Source organism: Ictidomys tridecemlineatus, chromosome 7, assembly GCF_052094955.1.
Source record: "Ictidomys tridecemlineatus isolate mIctTri1 chromosome 7, mIctTri1.hap1, whole genome shotgun sequence".
In the NCBI taxonomy this organism is placed as follows: Eukaryota; Metazoa; Chordata; class Mammalia; order Rodentia; family Sciuridae; genus Ictidomys; species Ictidomys tridecemlineatus.
In genome coordinates, this window is record NC_135483.1 from 196,139,866 (window position 1) to 196,156,481 (window position 16,616).

The 16,616-nt window shown below is 55.8% G+C and overlaps 2 protein-coding genes across 13 annotated transcripts in view; one reads left to right on the plus strand and one right to left on the minus strand.

Annotated features, from left to right (window-relative positions):
• Erfe (erythroferrone) overlaps positions 1–16,616 on the plus strand; it is a 22,644-nt gene continuing 6,028 nt past the window's right edge. The window contains exons 1-8 of one of the 10 annotated variants that reach the window (XM_078018355.1): positions 1–197; positions 2,229–2,384; positions 3,329–3,431; positions 4,262–4,512; positions 4,585–4,693; positions 4,774–4,864; positions 5,610–5,688; positions 6,151–8,540. In XM_078018355.1, the coding sequence (XP_077874481.1) occupies positions 45–197; positions 2,229–2,384; positions 3,329–3,431; positions 4,262–4,512; positions 4,585–4,693; positions 4,774–4,864; positions 5,610–5,688; positions 6,151–6,249 (1,041 nt within the window). In that variant the 5' untranslated portion in view covers positions 1–44 and the 3' untranslated portion in view covers positions 6,250–8,540. The other 9 variants (XM_078018351.1, XM_078018347.1, XM_078018354.1 and 6 more) reach the window with 9 other exon arrangements.
• Positions 9,123–16,616, minus strand: part of Ilkap (ILK associated serine/threonine phosphatase) — a 25,130-nt gene continuing 17,636 nt past the window's right edge. For all 3 annotated transcript variants that reach the window (XM_078018343.1, XM_078018345.1, XM_078018344.1), the window contains 3 exons: positions 11,350–11,469; positions 9,621–9,702; positions 9,123–9,376 (listed from right to left, as the gene is read on the minus strand). In XM_078018343.1, the coding sequence (XP_077874469.1) occupies positions 9,236–9,376; positions 9,621–9,702; positions 11,350–11,469 (343 nt within the window). In that variant the 3' untranslated portion in view covers positions 9,123–9,235. The remainder of the gene's footprint in view (positions 9,377–9,620; positions 9,703–11,349; positions 11,470–16,616) is intronic.

Below are 16,616 nucleotides of genomic sequence, written 5' to 3' on the forward strand. Positions count from 1 at the left end.
GACGCCGCTCCGGAGCCGCCCTCCGCTCGCCCGCCGCCGCGCGCATGGCCCCGTCCCGCCGCCCCGCCGGAGCGCGCCTGCTGCTCGTGTGCGCTGGCCTGCTGACCACCGCCGCCGGCCTCGGCCACCCGGAGCCCCGCGCGCCCGCAGGGAGCCCCGCGCGCCCGCCGCCCGGGGCCGAGCCGCCCGCCCGCCCGGTAAGACGTGCAGCCCGGCCCGACCTCGGTGTCGGGGTTCCCCTAGTTAGGGCTGGGGTGTGGCTCGGTGGCAGAGCTCTGGGGTTCCACCTGCACCACCCACCAGCCACCAGGCCGGGCAGGGCGTCGGCAGAGACTTGCTTCCGGTGAAAGTGGGAAGAAAACCATTTTGTAAAGGGGGGAGCAATGACAGAAGTGCTTCCCCTGCTCTGAGGAAGGGACAGCAGGGTCGGGGGCCCAGAATGATCTCCTTCGTGCCTGTGTTGGCATCTTGTCCATGACTTCTGGCCGGTGAGGGGTGACTGGAATCCCTGCCCTGCTCCTTTCTCCCAGCTTTAGGGCTTGAAATGCTGGGGTGGTGAGCCCGTGCGGGAGGGCGCGGCCAGAGGCCTGGAAGGGAGGGTTGATGGCCTTTCCCTGGTGTCCTCTGGGTGGATGGGGCCTTTCATTCAGGGCAGTGAGGGCACCCAGGGTCTCTGGACTGAAGGTGCTGTGAGCCTCACCCAGGGAAGCCTCAGGCCAAATCCTCAGTCCTAAGTATCCACTTAGGACTGTGCTTAGCCAAGAAGGGGTCAACTAAGGAAGGTCGGAGACTGCAGCCAGCTCTGGGGGGTCCCTCTGCAGAGCCCTTCATCCCCAGATGAACCACATATGCTTAGGCATGGGCCGAGAACTCAAAGGGCCAGGCAGACAGATTCAGGGTCACTGGGAGGCAGAGAGAGGCTCAGGGCTTCTAAGTGGGTTTGACCTTGGATCTCTGGAGGGTCTAGGTGTCAGCAGACCACCCTCCTCTCCTGCCCTGCTGAGATTCCAAGGCTTCTTTCTGAGCAAGTCCTTATGGCTGGAGAACTTGGCTGGTCGGGACAGCTGCCCAGCCCACACCAAAACTGCTGCAGGCCCAAATCCTTGGGCCCCAGACTACACACTGCAGCTCTTCCTCCAAACCAGCACAAGTCTAGTCTATCCACAGGCCACTGGCCCAGCAGGGAGGGTAAGCCCAACATCCCCCCCCCCCCCGCCTGTGTGGGAAATCCTCCTGCCACCCAGGATACCAGGAGGCTATGCAGAAGAATCACCAGCAACCATCAGCCCTGTAAGATGTGGGTGGGGGTGCACCTGAGTTTCTTCCAACCCCCGAGCCTCTATCTTCTCAGCACAGTAGCCTGGCCTGTGGGTTGGTTGGCAAGCTCCCAGAGGAAGGCCCTGAGTCCCTGCAGAGCATTGGGAACCCATAAGGCTGGGACTTGGTGGCTGGGTCTGTCCTTGACAAAAGGGCCTGGCCAACTCTGACACCTGGGGTCTTGTCACCAACCACTGGAGCCCCATGACCTCATCTGAGCCTTCTTGGGCCATTTCCTTCCCAGCTGGCATCCCTGCTGGAACCCAGACTGCCCGAGGCTCGCTGCCCAGCAGGCCAGAAGCCTTTCCCAGAAAGCAGGTTCCACCAGAGCTCTGCTCCACACTGAGACTTGTCAGATGCTGCACTTGCAGGAATGGACATTTCTGGAAGTGCCATGTCCTTGCTTGGGTCAGAGGCAGATAGGATAGCCCCTGCCCCTGTGCCTCATGCCCGGCAGCAGCCCTGGTGGCATTGGTTTGCTGGAACTTGTGCCAGTGGAGGAGAGAGAGCAGGGTCTGTGGCAGTGGAGGTCTCTCATTATCAGCTGCCTCTTCCTGAGCACCAGTGGGTGCTGGTGCTGTGATCCTCCTGGTGACTGTCAAGAGGACAGTATGATTGTCCCGGTGCATCCTGAGGAAGCCCTGGACAGGTGGGGCAGCCTGCAGTGCTGATGCACATGTGCAGCAGACCCTGTGCCCCACCTTCCTCTCTCCACAGCAGGGCCTGCTTCTCGCACCGGTGCAGTCTGGGCTGTGGTGTGACATGTTCCCCAGGAGTTGTCCTCCATGGGCCAGAAGGAGAGGGGCAGGGGCTGTGCTGCCTTTGAGAGCACATGTCCAGGGCCAGGGTGCTGAAGGAAGTGCTGCACATGGTCACACCTGTAGGGCACGCCCGAGCAGGCACCAGGTGAGGGGGACCAACCTGCCGGGCTGGCTGTGTTCCAGGAGCCCACCACGGAGCCAGCGCACAGTGTCGACCCCAGGGATGCCTGGATGCTCTTTGTCAGGCAGAGTGACAAGGGTATCAATGGTAAGAGGAGGAGCAAGGGCAAGGCCAGGAGGCCGAAGGTGAGTAGCCTGGACCCCTTGCCTCTGGTGTACGCACTCAGCTCTGAGACCACACACCTGGGGCAGGGATGCAGAGGAACTGGCCAGGCCCGGGAGCCCTGAGTTAGGGCCTGGTCCTCACCACTCACCCACACCCTTGGTGTGCCAGGCCCTCTTCTCTCCCCTCTGTGTCCTGGAGAGGGGCCTTGCCCAACTGTGTGGAGCGTGCTGGAGAGGCCTCTGCTGGGCCCTGCTCTCACTCAGCCCTGGGCCTGGCCTAGGCTGGGACTCGGTGCTTGGCTTGGTGGCTAACTCCTGCTTTGAGCCCCAGTGAGGGCTGTGTCCTCTGAGACAGGAGCTTCGGGACAGGGCTGTGCTGCCCGTACTGAGCGCTGGGCTTCTCTATCCATGCAGAGCCAGTCTCACTGTGCCAAGTGTGGAATGCCAGCTCTGAGCCTGGTGTGCAGAGGTGCTGCGCTGTTACTGTGGCTCGCCCACCCGTCTCCTTCTGAACCGCCTGGCCCTGCCCCAAGCTGTTCCTTGCAGCAGACTTCCTCCCTTCTGTGTTGGGTCCTGACCCAGGCAGTGTGGGCTCCTGGAAGGCCCTGGACACTAGTACTAGCCAGATGCAGTACTAGTGTCTTGACTGACTTGAGGTGCAAGTCCCTAGAAGCTGCCTGTAGTCCCCCTCCCTCCAGGAACACCAGGGAGGGGTAGGCCACAGCCGGCCACAGGGCTACCCACAGCCAGTCCCACAGTTCCTGTCCAATCCCAGCCTTGAAGCTGCCCAGGGCCAACAGCTTTCAATGACTGCAAGGGGTTGAGATCCCACGGCTCACCTGGGAGGTCAGAGCCCACAGCTACTGGGTGCTCTCCTGCCTGTCTGTGGCAGGAGCTGGCAGAGGGAATGCCCCAGGCACCCAGCTGCCTCTTCATATGTCCTCACAGCCAAGGTTCCCTTCCAGCTTGGCCTGCCAGGGCCCCCGGGGCCACCTGGCCCCCAGGGCCCCCCAGGGCCCCCCATCCTACCCGAGACACTGCTGAAGGAGTTCCAGCTGCTGCTGAAAGGTAGGGTTACCACCCTGGCTATCTTGTGCACCAGGGTTTGGGCATCCATGTTTGGGCAGAACTTAGCAACTTAGTTCCTGAGGTGGCACTGACTGGCCTAGCCTAGGTATGCCAAAGGTAGGGTCTGGGGGTGGGGGCATGGTGAGGAAAAGGCTTCACAGAGGAAGAGAGGCATAGCACCAAGTGCTCTAGCTGGGAGTCCAGAGTCCTGCCCCGGGTTGTGGGCTGCAGCCAGCCTGACCCATATCACTTACCGGCTCTGGATTTGTTATGATGAACTGGGCCATTTCAGACCCCTCCTGTTCAGAGTGCTGGTTTTATTTTTTTGTACCAGGGATTGTACTCAGGACCGCTTGACCACTGAGCTACATCCCAGCCCTATTTTGTATTTTACTTAGAGACAGGGTCTCACTGTCTTGCCGTTGAGCAAGCATCTTGCCGTTGCTGAGGCTGGCTTTGAACTTGCCATTCTCCCATCTCAGCCTCTGGAGACGCCGGGATATCAGGCGTGCGCCACTGCACCTTGTGTGCTATTTGTTTTTTAATACCACCTCGGTGGCTAGAGAACTCTGCGTGATTGCCAATATAGCTGCAGTAGTAACTTACAGGCATCTGCTTTCCAAAAGAGGCCTGGCTGGGGGAAAGGGTGCTGGTGTAGGACACACCTGCCCCAGAGAGGGCTGTATCCCCTGTGACCAGGAGCTGGAGGGAAACTGCAGCTGCAGGATGGGAAGCCAAGACTCCCCAGGCCTTGCAGTCGAGTAGGGAACTCCAACCTTTGGGGTGGGCAGGTGAGGCAGCCCCCATATGCCCACCTCACTCTGTGCCAGGTGCAGTGCAGCAGCATGAACGCACGAAGCCTGAGCCCTGCATTCGGTGTTTGGCTGAGACCACGGGCTCAAGCCCCGCCCCGGGCTCCATTGAGGATGAGGCGGCGGCCGGGGGCATGCTGGCGCTGCTGGCTGCGCCCCTGGCTCCAGGCCCACTGGCTAGGCGTGTGGAGGCGGCCTTCCTCTGCCGCCTGCGTGGGGACGCACCTGTGGAGCGCCGCACACTGCACGAGCTCGGCATCTACTACGTGGTGAGTCAGGTGCGTGGGCCCAGTGGGTACACAGGACCAAGCACCCAGGATGACCAACCTTGCACCCCACAGCCTGAGTCCGAGGGTGCCTTCCGCCGCGGCCTGGGCCTGAACCTGACCAGCGGCCAATACACGGCGCCCGTGGCTGGCTTCTACCTTCTGGCTGCCACACTGCACGTGGGTGAGGCCCGGGGCGTGGGGGGCTGCCCACCGCCCTGGCTCCTGCCGCTGTCATGTGACCACCACCTGCCCTCCCCGCAGCACTCGCTGAGCAGCCAAGGCACGGGCCTCTGCGCCCCAGAGACCGCTTGCGCCTGCTCATCTGCATCCAGTCTCGCTGCCAGCACAACATGTGAGTGGGCCCTGCCCAAGCTCTGGGCGCACACTTGGCCTCCCCAGCCCACCTGGGGGCCCCCTACCTCCGTACCCACTGCCACTCTATCCTGCCCACTTCAGGGTACACCCGGGAGACCTGGTCCTTCCCAGCCTCTGCCTCCTTGTGCCCCCTAACAGGGAACTCTCATCTAGGGGCCAGAGGGAGGCAATAGCGCCACCTCCTGAGTGGCATTTCCTGGCCACCCCTACCCTGTGAACTTTCTTTCCCATGATGACATCCATTCCTTATGGCTAGTGTCCCCATCTGTACTGCATCTGGACCATGAGGGCAGCCTCTACCAGCTCCCTGCCTCCCTGGCACCCGGACTAAGCCCAGGCACACCACAGGTGCTCTGCATGTGGGGAGAAGGTGCAGATGAACAGGTGACACTGAGAAGGAATGGCTCTGGGAACCCTGGAGTGACTGGCCTGACCTGGCTGTGTATCACCTCTGCCACACTCCCACCTCCATCTGCACCAGCAGTGTCCCGTCTGTCCTCAGAGCCAGGCCTCTGCTGCCCTTGCTCAGCCAGCCCAGCCCTGCCCTTGGTGGTGGGTGTGCATGTGGTGCTGGCTTTCCTCCCGAGACCCCTTCAGAACCTGCCCCCTGTGAACAGGCCAGGACCGAGCACTTTGCTGGGAATGGTGACAGTTGCTGGGTGACTGTGTCCTGTGGGGACACTGGGGCCTCGGAGCAGGCTGACTGTCTGTCTTGGCCACAGCTCCCTGGAGGCTGTCGTGGGCCTGGAGAGCAGCAGTGAGCTTCTCACCATCTCAGTGAACGGGGTCCTGTATCTGCAGGTGCGTGGGGCCAGCTGGTCTGTGGGGAGCGCTGCCTGGGCTGGAGCCATAGGTGTCCTGTACTGTGGGTGGGTAGGTACTCCCAGCCACTAGGCCCTGTGTGGGGCCTGGTGAAGTGTGAGCATGGCGCTTCATGACACCTGGCCCACTGCCACAGCGGAAGCCTGGGATGTGGCCGTTTTCTCCAGAAAACCCTGAGCCCTGAGGGGATCTGCCAAGTGGTAGGGATTTATGGTGAAGGTGGATTCATTCAAAAGGAACTGAACTGTAGGACACTGGGGAGAGCTCTAGACTAGGTGCCAGAGGTGCTGGGTTCAAGTCCAAGGCCTACAAATGCTTGCTCTGTGCCTGGGCCCTCTTGCTGCCCAGGCAGAGTGGGCAGGGGCAAGGGCACTGGCCCCAGGCATCCTGCAGGCTGTCGGTGCAGGGCCAGCCTCAACCTGACAGGCACCCTTCCTGCAGACGGGGCAGTATGCTTCTGTCTTCCTGGACAACGCCAGCGGCTCCTCCCTCACAGTGCGGGGTGGCTCCCACTTCAGTGCTGTCCTCCTGGGTGTGTGAATGGCCACAGGCCCTGCTTTCACCAGGCAACATCTAGACAATTGGAAGGACAGCCACCCAGGTAAAAGGAAGCCCACCTGGAACTCTGCCCACACTGGTCACTGCAGTTGGGCCCAGAGGTGGCCCTACAGAGGTGACACACACCAGTGGTTCCAGGACCCGCAGTGATGTTTTGAGAGTGCAAGATCCCTCTGGGCTTCACCTTGGAACCGCCCAGCATGCCCAGTGGCACTGTGTGTCCTCGGCTGCGAGCCAGCTCCCACATGGCCCCACACAGCTCAGCTTTCCCGGGGCCCATCTTTTTTGGCCTTCTCATGGGCTACAGAGAGCCCTCTGCACAGGGCTGATGGGCACCAACGAGAAGCCAGCCACACGTCCTCACCGCATACTGGGGAGCCAGGCTGTCTGGGGCAGCGGCCTTGCCCACCACTCACCTGCTGACTTGGGCTTCCAAGCCTCTGTGCCTCTCCCCAGCCTTGCTTCTACCTGCTGTGAGCTTCAGGGACCTGCATGGCCCCCCGTGACCACTGAACTCAAGACCTGATGTGGACTCTTGGCCTAACTGCTTCAGGAACCAGAGGCCTGGCTCCCAGCAGCTGTTTCTCTGCTGTGTGCCAAGCTCAACTCCCAAGTCCTCCTTGCAGGTGCCTTGGCAAATGAAACCACACTCCCCCCAGTGACCCTTCAGACAAGGCCTCCTGGGCCCACTCCAGAGGCCAGCTGGCCAATAAGACCCTTTCCCATCCCCTACCAGTTGACAGTTGGGAGACAGCCTGCCAGCCCAAGTTCTGGGCAGGTGGACAGCTGCTGCCCCCAGGGTGGTGTGGCCCTGCTGGGCCCAGCTGGCTCTGGGATGGTCCTTCCCACTCAGGTGGCCATGTAGCTCTGGGCTCACCTGGTGGTGGAGATGGTCCTGAGGGTGGGTACGTGGGGTGGAGAAGACGCAGGGCCAATAGCCCACAGCTTGCTTAAACACAGCCTTCCAGTTCCTCCTCAGTGCAGACTGACGAGTATGCAGTGAGGACAAGGCCCCAGCAGTCCCCTCCAGGGCCCCACTGCCTGCTAAGGAAGAGCTGGCCCAAAAAACACAGGCTGCAAGAGACGTGGTGCCACAGGACTTCAGGGGTGCCCAAGCCTCCAGGAGAGAAGGTGACAATGCCACAGTCACTCAAGGGCAGCTGGGTGGAAGGACCCTAGCTTCCTTGCCCACACTTCAAACACCTCCAAGCCAGGCAGCCAAAGCAGTGGTACAGGCGAACTGACCACTATGGGCCCCATGGGCAGGCCTGGTCTGATTCTCCGTAGGACTTGTATCCACCCTACCAAGAAGCACCAGGCTGGCCTGGGTCCCACTCCGGTGCACTTTGATAAAGGGGTGATGTGGCCACACCCATCCTGGATTTCAGTTTGTTAACAGTTATCTTTTCCCTTGAAAGAGCTGCACACGCACATCTTTGCCCAATGTAAGCATGTTACATAGTATAATGTTGCCAGAAAGGAGATATTTATATAACTGACATGTGTTACCGTGTGATGTGACCACACAAAGCTATTTAAAAAAGGGGGTGGATCTGAGAGTCAGAATCTTGACCCTTTAGCCCTAACCACCAGGAGTGCTGAACTCCAAGGAGATGCAGGTAGTCTCCAGCTGCAGGGCGGGAGGGGACTCCCCCTGCATGGGCAGGGGGGACCTTGCCAAGGGTGCCAGGGCCAAGCCTCACCCAGAAGGGAATGGGCACTTAAGAGACACACAAACCACAGCCTTCAAGACACACACAGAATGACACCTGGTTCGCTGTAGGAAGACATCCACCAAATAAACTGACAGACTCCAAGGTGCTGGAGTTCTGTTCTTCCTGGATGCCACAATCTAGTGTCCCAGGCCCCAAGCAGAAATGGATACCTACCTTTTGACACTGTGGGGAGGGGTGGCTCCGTCAGCTCTTTGTTCTCTTTATGGTCTTCCCACGGCCGACCCCAGGTTTACATGAAAGGTTCACATTGAAGAGCCAGCTCACCACCAGGACTGATGGCTGATAAGCCGTGTGCAGTGGATGGGGCCAGCGAGCAGCACAGACCACGCAAACCATCCTAGGCCCAACACTCAGAGGAGCCAAGAGCTGCTTTTAAAAAATGACAGTTCTGGGGACTGGGATTGTGGCTCAGCCGTAGGACGTTTGCCTAGCATGGGCGGGACCTGGGTTCGATCCTCAGCATAAAATGCATTGTTTTGTGTCCATCTACACCAAAATATAAATATTAAAAAAATATTAAAAAAATAAAAAATGACAGTTCTGTGTGAGCATAGGCTGACATTTGACCCATCCCTCACCTTACACAGCAGGGCCCTCTGGGCTGATATTTTGAGGGTCCACCTTGGCTACAAACAGACCTGCCAGGGGCCTGCCAAGGTCGTATTGGATGGCACATGATGAGCCATGCACTTTGAAGACCCAGGGGAGCCAGACTAAGACCTGCTAAGCCAGCATTCCAGAACCCTTCAGCCAGACTGCAGTGCACAGGAGATGGAATGGGCCAAACTGTTGCTGGGGCCTGGCAGGGCAGGCCCCTGAGGGAGAGCCTGGTATATGGGCCTAGCTCTGGCCAAGCCCTGGGCTCCTGTAACAATTTTTAACGCTACTTCTGAACAGAAAATTGAACGGAGCCACAGGATTCCAAAAGCCTGGATCTGACCTAGCCTCATCCCTAACCGGTACAACTGGCCCTGTGGGGGCCATCATGAGGCTGAAAGAGCATGTGGTCTTGGAGAGCTAGCCTATGATGCCCACAAGGGGTCCTACCAGGAAAAGACGCAGAGTGTACTCCGGGGCAAGCACACGCAGCCTGATGGGTAATATGAGGACTCAAAAGACTAGGAAAAAAAAAAGAAACCTTTATTTACAACCATGGAGCCCCACAGGAGTACACAAAACACAGAGTGTGCACACGTGAATGAACCTGCAAGCCAACACCTGCGGGTAGCGCCTCATTGACCTATCCGCACCACCATCACTGTGACGTTGTCCGCCGAGCCCCGCTGCACCGCCTTGTTGGCCAGCCTGTTACAGGCAGCTTCGTAGCGGGCATCTATAGCAGGCTTCCCTTCCCGGGTCTGGATCTTCTCATCCTACCAGATGAGAAAGGGGCCTGAGTGAGCAGGGGCTCTGTCTGCTCCCTGTCATCCTCCTGAGACTGCTCTGTGCCTATCAGGGTGCAGGGCAAAGTGACCAGTGAGTCCCCCAGGCAGAGCTCACGTTGAATAAGGAACACAAGGGCTGCCCCTGACACGGACGTAGGGCCTTGGGACTTCTGCTTCTCTAGAAATGGAGGTGCAGCTGGGACAACTGGCACACCCTTGTGAAATTGCTCACCTCCAGGCAGGACAAGATGAAGTTCACGGCTTCTTCTGGGGTAAAGACCTTGAAGAGCCCATCACAGGCCAGTAAAATGAACCTACAACACCAGGAAGAAACATAAATGGGTTTTAGCAGCCAACTACTTACAAACAATTGGAGGTGGACGTGGTACATCAAGAGTGGAGCTGCCGTTCTCTGTCCGTGACCGACACCCTGATGCTAGGGGCCACTCTTCTGTAGAAGCACTGTCACCTGCAGCACCAGGTACGAGGTGTACACACTGGGATTAACCAAGTATGTGAAGCCAAGGGTGAGCTCAGACCTGAGGGACATCCTGGGTGTGACCTTCACACTAGAAGGCCCAAGATCTCAAAGAGGGCCACCCCACTGTTTTGTTTTGAAAGCAGCACACACTCCCTTTCAGGACCCCTTCCTCAAGAGCAGTCTCTGAGCTCCCCTGGGCTCAGCCAGGCAGCGCTCACTCTCCTGGCACTGCGTGGGTCGCCACCTTGCTCTGCTGCTGTACTGTCCAGTCTGTTTTCCTCTTCTGACTGGACACTCACATATCCAGTATTTTCTGAGCTCCTGGTCTGTGCTAAGGACACCTTCCAGTGTCCTGAGAGTCAGACCTGGAACCATCACCCATGCACACCCATGATAAAGGGAAGCTGCGACAGCAACGCAGGGCTGGGGAGGCAGACAGGCGGCTGCTGGAAACACACCCCAGGGCCTAGGGTGGTCACAGCATGGCACACAAAGGCAGGCGTGGGCAACGGGAGAGGCTGTGAGGAGAGTGAGGCAGTGCGTGCTCTTCCTCTGCAGCCCTGAGTGGGACGCGGGCTGTGCCTGCGAAGACTGTTGGGTCGCAGTGGCCCCTCTCCCTAGGGTCACGCTTGTGGGCTCAGCCTGGGGGTCCCATTTTCCTGTGCTCCTCTCCATTCCTTCCTGCTGACATACTGCGGCCTCTCCATCATGCCAGGCTCCTTGGCTCTGGAATCCAATTTTTCTTTTTCCCCCCCGAACCTTTTATTTTTTACTTAAAAATTTATTTATTGGAATTTGTTATATATGACCGCAGAATGCATTACAATTCTTATTACACATACAGAACACAATTTTCACTTCTCTGGTTGTACACAAAGTAGAGTCACACCATTCGTGTCTTCATACATGCACTTAGGTAATGATGACCATCTCATTCCACCCTCTTTCCTATCGCCTTGACAACTACTTGAGGTTCCCTCAGGGGCACCTGCCTTGTCTGCAGGCCCTCCAATGGGAGGTGCCCAATTTGGTAGTGTTTCTCAATCGATCCTGGTTCTGCTTAAAAACGTCCCATGATTCTCCACCAACTATGAACCAAAATTCAAATACCTCAGTGGAACTGAGGGCCCTAGGCGGTCTATTCTGAATCTTCAGCACTGCTTTACCTTCCCACCCTCCTGTCCTCCAAATCCCCACTGTCATGGCCGGCACCTGCCTGGCTAGGCTTCCACACTGTCACTTGAATGCCCTGTGTGTGCTGCTGTCCTCCACTGCCAAAGCCTCCCAGAGCACCCCACAGGCCCATGACACACTGTGCACAACTGCCCGCTGTGGACCCCTCTCTCTCTTTAGGCCTAGCACAGTGTCTGAGACCTTGCCAGTCACTCATACCCTTCCCCCAGCAAAGGCTGGATACAAACTGGAAGGAGTCGGGGAGGCCCAGCCCCACATGCACACCTGTGCCTGCAGGGCAGTTTACCTGTCGTTGGGGGTCAACTGGCAGCGTCTGATGTCAGGCACGGAGGTAACCCCGCAGCGCTTGTACTGCCCGTCCCCAATGGAGCGGGACACCTCAAGGACACCCAAAACACGTCCATCCCTAAAACAAGAGAGACATTTTCAGACTCCTTCCGAGAATCTGATCCTAAAAGCAGAATACAGAAGGGAAAACTACGGACTATGGAATCCATATTATAGTACTGACACTTTTTTTTTTTTTTAACTAACTTTATTTTTATGTGGTGCTGAGGATCGAACCCAGTGCCTCACATGTGCTAGGCGAGCGCTCTACCACTGAGTCACAATCCCAGCCCAAGTACTGACACTTCTTGATCTCAACTAACATGCAGTTCTCTGGGTCATTAACATCCGAGGCCCTAAGCAGAGCCCAGATCAGACCCCTGTCGCAGCTCATGGTGCTGCGCCTGACCTCCTAGGAGCTTGACAGTGGTCAATACCACAGTGCCAGGCCTCCCAAGTCACCAACGAGCTCTGGAGAACTGTGTGTGTGAACATGCAGCAAACTCTTCCTGGGCTCAGCCACTGTCTCTTGGAGGCAGAACTCAGCCTAGCCCTGGCCCTCTCTGTGTCCGTCACCCCTGCCCAGTGGCTCACAGCCCGGTCATCCATACAAAAGCCAAGACTTCTGCTGGCAATCTCCTGGGATACAAAAAAACAAAAAAAATAAAAAACAGAGCCAGAGGAACCCGAGTGAGCAGGACCCACAGCTGAGAGTGCAGGTGCAGCGGGGACCCACAATCTTAAGAGCCCCAGCTGAAGAGGTGCTTCAGAGGTTCAAGAACTGTGAGAGGCCAACAAAGTGCTTCTGTAACTGAGTGACAAGGTGCCTGGTGTGGCCTCCCCCATCACAAACCCATCCTGTGCAATGACCTCTGCAATACAGGCTCCTAGAGGACCCAACCTTTGCCAGCTTCTGTGCAGCACAGCTCAGTGCACAGCACCAAGGCCCATCTAAGGAAGCTGAGCCTGCGGCGGCCGCCTCTCCTCCCCGCCTGCTGCAGTGGTACACTCCTGAAGTGCTGCCGCCACGGCAGAGAGCAACGACAGATGAGCTATGGCTCCAGAGAAGCCTGTGCATCCCAGGAAACACTAGGAGGGACCCGCAGCCAGCACCCACTGTAATCCCCTGTGTGGGATGCGATATGCAAATACCAGCCACCCCACAGAGACAGGTCAGTACTTCCCCAGGTGGAGACTGCACTGTGCCTGGGGAAGCCCACACCCTTTATGCTTTATGAACTTGTGATCAAGCTCAAGACCACTGCTGACCAGCTTTGTCAAGATCCAGCCAAACAGGCCACAGGCGTCCTAGTCACCAGCAGCTTCTTCCTCCTCACTGAGACCATGACACAGACCACGTGTCGGTTCCCAGGAGGCCTGTGCTGCTCAGGGCACTTAAGTTTCTTAGCAGGTCCTCCTCCAGGAGCTGCGGAAAACTTTCTCCCTCTAGGTCTGCAAGGCTTCGGGGAGTGGCTTCCAAGTCTCACCCACCACGTCATGCCTGTCCGTTGGTGCCCGCCCCTCCTTAGGAGACCTGTTCTGAGACATGTCCCCTGCCCTTACACACTTCTAACTTTTGCTTCAAGTGGCTTCCTTTCTGTTTCCCACCTGCCAACCAGCCAGAGAAGCCTCTTCCTATTAGGCGAGGGGCTGCTCAACAGCCCTTGGATCTTAGCTGAGCCTGCTGGACTAGGTTCCAGTTCTTTCTTCGTAACCAAAGAGGAGACTTCTACTCCTTGTGGGCTTCAGACTAACTGGGCTAAGGAAACTGGAGACAGCTCCGACCTCAGGTCCTCTACGTGGGTGCCAACGCAGGGACACAAGCAGTCTCAACGCAGCCTATCTGTGACCGACAAGTGCAAAGCACTGGGAGGTGACAGCTGCACTTCCTCACCATCCAAGGAATGGCAGACGCCCAAGACCAGGGTTAACACGACCAGTGCCACAGACACCATGAGGTCTCCACTGCAGGCCTATTTCTCTCATCTTTCCCAAGAGAGGTCTCACTAAGTTGCCCACACAGGACTTGAACTTGGGGACCTCCTGCCTCAGCCTCCTGAGCTGGGATCAAGTAGTGTGCCACCAAACCTGGCTCCAGCATCGTCTCTTCAATCAGGAAAGATCAGAACTTGCCTGGATTCTGGGCACATGGTACTGATGCCTTCCTTGTGAGATGAAAACCACTGTCTTCACTGTCTCAAAACTCCCTGCTGCATAACTACCTTCAGTGTGAGGAAGTAGGAGAACTAAGAACATAGGCACAGGTTTTGCTTACTTTTGTAGTAAACACCAGGAAAAAACGGGAAATAGAGTGAAGGGAACAGAGACCAAAGCATGACATTCTTGAACATGTCTTTTCACTCAGTGTAGATTGTGAACCAGGAAACGAAAACTTTTTATTTTGGGGGCCTTTTCCCCCTTGTTAATGGAAAATTGAAACCTCTGTGCACTGTGGGTGGGAAGGTGTGTGTGTGTTGAGGATGGAACCCAGGATCTTGTGCATGCAGGTGAGGAAAAAAAGGAAATCTTTTCCTTATTTTTTCTGGTACTGGGGATTGAACTCAGGGGAACTCAGCCACTGAGCCACATCCCCTACCCTATTTTTATATTTTATTTAGAGACTGGGTCACTGAGTTGCTTATTGCCTCGCCCTTGCTGAGCTTGGCCTTGAACTCATGATCTTCTGTCTGAGCTGCCCAAGCTGCTGGGAATACAGGTGCGTGCCACCATGCCCCACTCTTTTATTACTATGGTAAAATATATATCATATGAAGTTGATCATAGTAACCACTTTTAAGTGCAGTCTGATAGAAGTACACTCACACTGTCCTCAACATCACCACACCCACCTCTAGAACTTCCTCAGTCTTCCTAAACTGAACCTCATCTCCATTAAACACTAGCTTCTGCACCTCTCCAGCCCAATACTCCCATTCTGCCATCTCTGGAGTGGACCCCAAGCACCCTGATGGAATCACAGTGCTTGTCCCTATGACTGGTTTGCTTCACTCAGTGCAGTGTCTTCAAGCTCATCCATGCTGCCACGTGGCCGGCACACCACTCCTTCCTGTACACTGTGTTTTGCTTATCTGTTCACTGGTCCCCAGACACATGGACTGCTTCTCCTTTCTACTGTGAACGATGCTGTGAACACAGTGTACAAATACCTGATTGAGTCTCTGCTTGTAATTCCTTGGGGTACTTGCCTAGATGCAAAGTTGCTAGATCCTGTGGTGACTCTCCTTAGTTGCTAAGGAAGTGCACACTCTTTTCCACAGTGGCTGCACCACCTTTCACCCCTGGGTGGAGTTGCTCACCTACATGCACAAGATCCTGGGTTCCATCCTCAGTACCACACATACCTTCCCACCCGCGGTGCACAGAGGTTCCAATTTTCCATTTACAAGGGGGAAAAGGCCCCCCAAATAAAAACAAACTGAAATTAATGATTATAATAACCAAATAACAAAACCACAGTGAATGATGACTTCACTTTGTAGGCAGAGTTCTGACAGCTCCTCTGCAGTCAAAGTCATTCCCAGGACAAGAGAACAGCAGGGACGCTGAAACCTCATAACAGTGGTAACTTCCATACTATGATTCTGAAGTTGTTTTGACAAATAAATACACTAGTATTAGGAACCAAGATTTTCAGCATAAAAGAGCAAGCTGTAAATATTAAAGAAGTTAAGAGAAAAGCCTACCTTGTTACATTTGAGTAAGAAACAGCAATGTAAGCTCCTAATTTTATTTATTCCATTTTTTCGGTTCTGGTGCTGGGATTGAACCCAGGGCCTTGTGCATGCAAGGCAAGCACTCTACCAACTAAGCTATGTCCCCAGCCTCTTAAACTCCTCATTTTAAACGTGTTGCTTCCTAGCTCTGCCAGTCCTTAAACAGACTCAAGACTTAAGTGACACTACCCAGAAATGTGGACCTTGGTTCTTAAAAGACTAAAGTCAATGTGTGAAGAGGACTTGGAGCCCCTGAAGGAGCTTCCACTGTGGTGCTCGGGTAAAGCAGGAGAAAGCACCACTTAACACACAGAACTAAGCACGGGCATCAGCACACAGTGATCCACAAGGTGAGGGAGGTGTGAGACGCAGAGGGACAGGCAAGACACCCTGACTGCAGTCACTGTCTCACTCTGAAAACTGTTAACAAGGACAGAATTAACCACTCACCCCACTCTTTTTTCCCCATGCACTATAATTTCTTTCTTTCTTGTACCCCACCCTTTAGAAGACACTGCATGACCTCCTACTGATGAGGGAGAGCGCCTTTCCTTATAAGACGTGTGCCGACAAAGTGGAAGAGTCACAGGACAGGGTCACCTCTGCCATCTAATGAAACACAGACCCACACAGGGGTCCCCAAGGACAGCTAAAACTGAAAGGCCCCCAGGAAAGAGAACAGTACCCCCAGACCTCTTGCTGCTCATGCATGGGAACCTGGAGCCTCAGAACTGGCTATCAGCATGTACCCAGGTGTGGGACATGGCCTCACTGGAGAAGAGCATATGCCCAGCGAAGGAAGGGGCTGTTGTGTACAGAGCACCCCCATAAGATGCCTTTGCTAAAAACACTCAATTTGAACCTAAAGGCTTTATATCTAACTTCCAGAAAAAATCCAGAAATGACACAAAAATGAAACAAGCAGGTTCAGAACACAGGTGACTCCCCCCACATAGCTGCTGTCCTGGACCAGCGTGGTCCAAGTCCTAGCAGGAAGCCAAGGCAGTTAGGACATCTAGAGAGGTCTGCATACAGAGAGGATTCAGACAACCAAGATGACCAAAGGGAGTGCTACTGTCTTAGGTGTGACCCGGTCAGTGATTATGTCCAGAAGGGTTTCAGGGTGTTAAATCATTACATCTACAACTATCTTTCAACAGTTCAGCCTGGCACACAGACAAACACAACCAAAACCAAATGCTAACTGCTGAATCCAAGTGGTAAAGTCTTGTTCAGCACGGAAATGCCGGATGGGTGGCAGGCGAACAGGTCATGGAGCTCCACTGCTTGGAGACAGAGCTACTGCCTGGCTCTGACCTCTCACCCCACTTCTCTAAAATGAGGGGCTCACTCAAGCCCATGCTATCAATGTACTGCTAAGGTGTCTGAACATCTGTGCTCAATTAAATGGGATGGAAAACAGGAAGCTCCTCTTCACAACTGGCTTTACATTCTGCCCCAGGACTGCTAATATCAAAATCTTTTTAAGAAG